This window comes from Myotis davidii, unplaced genomic scaffold (assembly GCF_000327345.1).
Source record: "Myotis davidii unplaced genomic scaffold, ASM32734v1 scaffold122, whole genome shotgun sequence".
Lineage (NCBI taxonomy): Eukaryota > Metazoa > Chordata > Mammalia > Chiroptera > Vespertilionidae > Myotis > Myotis davidii.
In genome coordinates, this window is record NW_006293234.1 from 1505406 (window position 1) to 1512905 (window position 7500).

General features: G+C 41.3%; 1 protein-coding gene across 1 annotated transcript in view; it reads right to left on the reverse strand.

Moving 5' to 3' along the window:
* The window catches only part of WLS (wntless Wnt ligand secretion mediator), a 62007-nt gene extending 54748 nt beyond the window's left edge, over positions 1 to 7259 (reverse strand). Inside the window, exons 1-2 of the mRNA XM_006766911.2 lie at positions 7247 to 7259; positions 4349 to 4621 (exon numbers count right to left, since the gene is read on the reverse strand). Of these exons, the coding sequence (XP_006766974.2) occupies positions 4349 to 4621; positions 7247 to 7259 (286 nt within the window). The remainder of the gene's footprint in view (positions 1 to 4348; positions 4622 to 7246) is intronic.
* Between the last annotated feature and the right edge of the window lie 241 nt (positions 7260 to 7500).

The following is a 7500-nucleotide window of genomic DNA, read 5'->3' on the forward strand; positions in this document are numbered from 1 at the left end:
TATGAAATCTCAGCTTTAATTTCATAGTCCAAATGAGAAATCTCTTTTTAATTTGGAATTTGAAATTCATTTCATAGACTGCCTAGGAAAGCTTAAAGAAAAAATAGGATTGGTCCTGACTTTTCCTTACATTGGAGAAATATTGTTACAGCTGAATCTTTGATAAATAGGAAGTCATCTACATGTAATGGGATCTTGTTCACCATGCTCCCAGCCTCTTTTCTCCTGCCCCATTTATTGCTGTCAGAAACACATCCAAACAATGATAAAATATAAAAAGTGGACATGCAGTCTCATGTATTCCTAATATAAGAGTCAGAGCAAAATCAATCATGTCTTACAAATATTATAATTAAAATACATGTATGTATATATCTATATCAGTGAGCAAAGACATACCATCATTCTTAAATCTGTGTCTTCATTGTCCATAAACAAAAATACAGAGAATAAATTTAAGGGAAAAAATATTTCCACAAACCCAACATGTAACCCTCTCATATTAAAGTTAATAGCCCCTACCCACTGCTCCTGCTTAAAAAAAATATATATTTTTTTTTAAATCTGGTTTTCTTGAGGTTCTATTATTTCAGCTATTTTATATATCTACTGACAGAACCTTTAGTTATCTATCTTGTCAATTTTTCAGTGTGCCTTTATTAAAATAGTGCAGGACCTTATGTTACAAGAAATTTAAGGATTTTTTTAAAAAATAAGAACCGTTATTAAGATCTTTTTCTACATGAGGATAAAATATATTTTGGAACCTGAATACATACATTCATACTTCATTTAATATATAGAAACTAGAGGCCCAGTGCACAAAAATTTGTGCACGTGGGGGGAAGGTGGGGGGGGTGGCCCTCAGCCCTGCCTGTGCTCTCTCACACTCTGGGACCCTCGGGGGATGTCCACCTGCTGATCCCCGGGGGGATCAGGCCTAAGCTGGCAGTCAGACATCCCTCTGGCAGCCCGGGAGCCCTCAGGGGATGTCCACTTGCAAGCGGGGAGCAGACCTAAGCTGCAGTCGGACATCCTTAGCACTGCTGAGGAGGCAGGAGAGGCTCCCACCACCACTGCTGTACTGGCAGCCATCAGCTTGGCTTGTGGCTGAGCAGAGCTCCCCCATGTGGGAACACACTGACCACCCAGAGGGCAGCTCCTGGATTGAGCATCTGCCCCCTGGTGGTCAGTGTGCATCATAGTGACCAGTCATTCCCAGTCTTTCTGCTGTTAGGGTCAGTTTGCATATTACCCTTTTATTATATAGGATATTTTATCAAAGCATTACAACATAGGCATTTTTGATGTTTAGTATTAATATTTGCTGGGAAGTAATTTATCTGTAAAGTTATTAAGGTATGTAAGTAATAGGTTCTGACCACCAATTAGGATGTGTGTGTGGAGAGGGTATGCGGGTGTGTGGGGGGGTTCTCCACACTTGAATAATTCTTGAATACCAGTAAGGTATCCTACCACTCAACTCAATTCTGACAGTACCTAGAGATAGCAGCAGATTCCACAGATAAAGGGCTTAGTCCCACAAGAACTACCCTCCACTACAGATGCCAATCATAAACCCAGATTGTCGCCTGTGGCTTCTGACGGACTGGCTGTAAATCAGAGGTTCCCACGACCACCTCATTGTGTTCAATTAATGTGCTAGAACAGCTCACAGAGCTCACTAGATTACAGATTTATTAAAAAAGACATGACTCAATAGCCAGATTAAAAGAAACAATGGGCAAGATCCCAAACAAAGGAGCTTCTATCCTTGTGGAACTTGGGGTTCTGCACATGGAAGTGTTCCAGTTCCCCAACCTGGAAGCTCTCCAAAGCCCCTCCTTTTGGATTGTAGAGGCTCCATTACATAGCCACAGCTGATGAAACCACTGGCCATTGGAGACTGATTCTACCTTCAACCTCTCTTTCCTCCCTAGAAATGGTGTGTGTGTTTGTGTGTGAGTGAAAGTTTCACTCCTCTATTAATGGTTGGTTTCCTTGGCAACCTGCCCCTGTCCTTAGGTGTTTTCTAAAAGTCACTTCATTAACATAAGCCCGGTGGTGGTGGTGGAAAGAGGCTTGTTATGAATCACAAGACACACATTTCACCTTTATGACTCTGAAGCATTTTTAAAATCCAAGAACAAGAGCCCAAATACAACAATAGATGCTCCCCGATGCCTTTATTGCTCAAAATTCCAAGGTTTGAGCAGGGGGGGAGGATGTGAGCCAGGAACTGTGGACAAAGGCCAAATGTATATGAGAAATAGTTTTGGGTCATCTGAATGACCTAATAACTATTTCTTATAAATCACAATATCAAAATATTGCCTATTCCTCTCATTATAGCATATATATTTCTCTTTGGTAGGTTTAAGTATCTGTTTCCCAACCACCATCTTCCCTAATCCCTTATAAGAACATTTTCTGTTCAGTCTTCTATCCTCAGTATCAATGCTTAACACAGGCATGGGACTTAAAGTTTGAATGCATGAACAAATAAATTTGTCATAAAACCAATGAATAAGTCTATATACAAGAGAATAGGACAAGGGAAATAACACTTTAGTGCTTACAGCTGTTGTTCAAATCTAGACCTTCATATCAACTGTTCCTTTTTCCTTCTAATTATAATGCTCTATTATTTGTCCCCATCCTCACCCCCAACTCCCTGTCAGGGTTTTCACTCTTTAACACTCACCTCAAATATCTGCGCACACGAACCCCCCCCCCCCCAAGATAGCTTTCCCTCTTTTTGCTCTAAAACCTTTTCTTGATGCTCCTCAGCCTCCTGGGCATACCTTAGTCACAGCACCTATCACACCATACTATAAAAGGTGAAAGGTTTATACGATCTGAAGAGAAACCAGAGTATCTATTACACCATACTGTAATGATTGGTTATTTCCTAGTCATTTACACTTGAAGGATAGTCTTCATCTGTATCTGCATATCCAGCCATCAGTACACTGCCTCACAGCAGTGAGCACTCAAAAACATTTAGAAGTAATGGGTAAAAGAGTAAATGAATGGGAAGGGGAAAGTCTACATTATGGAAAAGTATCTCAGCATAACTTCTTTGATAAGGTGTCAATCAGGTAGATACACTATTTCAACTTCTAAACAGAGAAAATTAATATGACTGTATATTAAGATCATTGCTTAATACAGGAAAATGACAATTAGAAAAAGTGCTTTAATTCATTGGAAGGACCCAGGCAGAATTATCTTCAACATTCTTTTTCCCTCTCACCCCTGATCCCATGTCAGTAAAAAATGCTTTCTTCCTTTTCAACTTAGGATTCCCTACGCTATCCCCAGATGCCACACGTGGCCCTCCTTCCCAGAAATCACTCAATGATCTCTTCCTCCCAAAATGTGTATATGCCCCATGCCCTCAGAGTCTTGAATCACAGCTGAGTAAGCTCAAAAATATAACCCAGTTGTGTGGGAAATGGGTGCTCAAGGATTGATGTTCCCATTTTGATAGATACTTTTTTTCTAAGGCAATGGCTTTACTCAAAGCCCAGTGGCGAGGAAAAACATTTGAAACATGGGACCTTGCAGAAATCCTCTAGTCACTGCAGTGGGGTGAGCTTCCTCGTGGCACCACAAAGGTGAAGGGGTGAATGGGCCATTTGGTATGTGGATTATTTTGGGCTGAAGGCCATTGAGACCTAGCAGACTCAAGAAAAAATGTTACCACTCTTCACTGCCTAAAATAACTTAGATAATGAGTGGGTCTAGCACAGAAAAAGAGCATAATCAGAGATAACTTTTTATCTGAAAGACTTACCTGCATGGCAGGGCAAACTTCTAATTACCAAACATCTGCTTTCTCATCATCCTGCGAATTACACTATTTTTTTTTTTGCCCTTTGGAGCTCTAGGCCTCTCATTCCTCAGCTCAGGATGGCATATTAAGCTTCGATTTTCCAACTTGCCCTTGTGTCTCATATCTTTAGGGCTCCCATACATATGCAATTATTTTTTTTTTCTCCTGTTAATATGTCTTATGTCAATTTAATCATTAGACCAGCCAAGGGAAGAGGGAACACTTCCCACCGCCTGGAGAGTTAACAAAGCTTGGTGGGTAGGGCAGGGCTGTGAAGCCAGGCTGCCTGAATTTGAATCCACTCTCCAGCCTTCTGAAACCTTAGGCAACCTCACTGGTGCCCACGTTTTTTAACTGTAAGACGAAATAAAAGACCTTCCTGTAGAAACTAGTGGATTGATAATTGTCTGCTATTAATATTATCATCTTACTGTGATTAGGACTAGCTCTGAAAGAACCTGAAGAGAGAAATTCCCCAAGGTCAGAGAGGAAAAAGGAGAGTGCACTTACTGATTTGGTTGTTCAGCTTGAATGCAATGTCCAGCTGCAGGATAAACAGCATGAACTGGAACCAAGGACTCATCTCCATGGAGGGGAGAGGAATGTGGACAGAAAACACAATGTCATTGGCTCCTATTTCCTTTGGAATCGCTTCATCGATGTCTCGGATTTTGTGGCAGTGGTTGGGTCCCCAAGGCACGAACCATTTTGTCTTGTGATGGTTTTTACGAACATCCACACATTTCACTGACATGTAGGACACTGCTGTGGTGGGTCCTGGAGCTGAAAAGAAAATGTTTTCTTATTTTAGAAAAATCATCCACTGAGGTGCTCATTTCTGGCTAACATTCTTTTTACTACCTTCTTCTCTCCATTTTTTTTTGTACTGCCTTCTATAATTTGGGATCAGTAATACATATGGATCTCCCAAATCTTGGTGAGAATCCTTCACTGACCTCTGTAGGTGTCTTAAAGTATCCCCAAAAGCCTACCCAGTGTGTTTTCAATCACTGGTATTTATTGAAAGAATATATTTGTAATCTGTTTGGTTCAGTTACCTCCTCACTCTAAAATGAATGTCACAAAAATGCACAGTGCTTCGGTTCCCACCTGCCTGTGAACCTCAGGGCTCTGGTGCTTCATAGACGAGTGTCTCAAGTCAGAAGACCAGGGTCTGAAACCTGCTTAAACAACTTCCTCTCAGCTCATCTTGGGGAAGTTGGTTAAATCTATAGTGGCTTCAGGACCCTCATCTGAGAAACAAAATGGTTGGTTTCTAAGATTCAACCAAGATAGCTGGTTTCTAAGATTCTTAACTCTAAAGTTTTACAAAATTGCTTTTCTAAAAATATATATTTTTATTGATTTCAGAGAGGAAGGGAAAGGGAGAGAGATACAGAAATATCAATGATGAGAGAGAATCATTGATCTGCTGCCTCCTGCACACTCCCTAGTGGGGATTGAGCCCACAACCAAAGCATGTGCCCTTGACAGGAATCGAACCTGAAACCCTTCAGTCTGGAGGCCAAGGCACTATCCACTGAGCCAAACCAGCTAGGACCAAAATTGCTTTTGATTGAGAGAAAGAACTAAGTTAACCTCAGGTCCCCACTTATAGAGTGGTACCTTTCAAAGGATGAGAACTCAAACATTGATACTTCAAAAGTACAAAATATAATCCACGCATTTTAAGAGAGAACATCAGATTTGAACAATATAACATTGAAAAAAACACTATTTTGTGATTACAAAATGATTACACAATTACAGTAGAAATTTTCAAAATATAGAAATTTTCAAGTTTGAAACAACATTTACGTCAAATCCCACTAGCAGTGGTTCTTAACCTTCCTAATGCCACGACCCTTTAATACAGTTCCTCATGTTGTGGTGACCCCCAACCATAAAATTATGTTTGTAGCTACTTCATAACTGTAATTTTGCTACTGTTATGAATTGTAATGTAAATATCTGATATGCTATATGTGTTTTCTGATGGTCGCGACCCACAGGTTGAGAACCACTGCTAGAGGGAAGTAACCATTATTAGAAAATATCAAAATACTATCTTTCTTTTCTATGAGTGTATCCTATCTAATAATAGACAAACATGGTAATTAACCATACCTCTGCTATGTTTCCCATTGACTAATCATGGTGATATGCAAATTAATTGCCAACCAAGATGGCGGCCGGCAGCCAGGCAGCTGAAGGGAACAGGAGGCTTGGTTGCCCTGGTGATGGAGGAAGCCAAGGTTCCCCGCCTGCCGCAACATGACTCTGAGCTGCACTCTAAGCAATAATGTTGCAATTATAGAAGCTAAACAAACCCCAGATACCTGCTTTCAACCAGCCTGCCTTGGAGCTGGAGCCGCAACAAAGTTTCAAGTACAGAAGGTAAATAAATCCCAGAATATAAAAAAAAACGAACAAAGATAAAAACAGGAAAAAAGGAGAGACTGGGAGTTTCAGTTGCAGGCTTGGCCTGCCTGAAAACAGTCCTCAGCCCCTCACCCAGGCTGGCCAGGCCCCCAAGCAGGACCCCCGCCCTGATCCAGGACACCATTCAGGGCAACCCAGCCAGCCCCCACCCGTGCCCCAGGCCTCTATCCTATATAGTAAAAGGGTAATATGCAAACTGACCCTAACAGCAGAAAGACTGGGAATGACTGGTCACTATGATGCACACTGAACCCCAGGGGGCAGACACTCAATGCAGGAGCTGCCCTCTGGTGGTCAGTGCGCTCTTACAGGGGGGAGCTCTGCTCAGCCACAAGCCAGGCTGATGGCTGCCAATACAGCAGTGGTGGTGGGAGCCTCTCCTGCCTCCTCAGCAGGGCTAAGGATGTCCAACTGCAGCTTAGGCCTGCTCCCTGCTGGCAAGTGGACATTCTCCGAGGGCTGCCAGGCTGCCAGAGGGATGTCTGATTGCCATCTTAGGCCCACTCCCCTGGGGAGCAGGCCTCAGCCAGCAGACAGTCATTTCCCAAGGTTTCCCAGACTGTGAGAGGGCACAGGCCGGGCTGAGGGACCTTCCCTGCCCCCCCTCCCCCCAGTACACAAATTTTTGTGCACTGGGCCTCTAGTAATTATATAAAAACATATACATGAATTAAATTGTATGACCTTAAAATACATACTAATATTAACAACAAAAATTTTACAAACCGGGATCATGCCATACATAGTTTTGTAGCTTTTCCTTCTCACTCACTCAGAAAATCAGAGCAGCACAGTGGTAAATAATACCAGCTCTGGAGCCAACTTGCCTGATGTCTAATCCTGGCTCTCTCATTCTCATCGTGTCACTGCTAAGCCACACTAGGGAAGTTTTGGGTGATATTACTAAACCGGTCTGTGTATTATTAGTTTTATCATCTCTTTAATGGCAATAATAATAATACCTACCTCTCTGAGTCATTGTGTACAAGAAACAAGTTAGCATAGAAAGTACTAAGAACAGTGTTTGAGAATATAAAAAGTATAAAACTAATATTACTTATTATGTTATAAATAATTTCTCCATAATTAAACATTTTTAACTTGCAGTTACAAAATAATTATATGATATACCAAATTGAACTTACCTACACACCCCTTAGTTTGTAAAGGTTGTCTATAAGAATAATTCTTTGCCTGATATTTTTTGTTTCTAATTTATC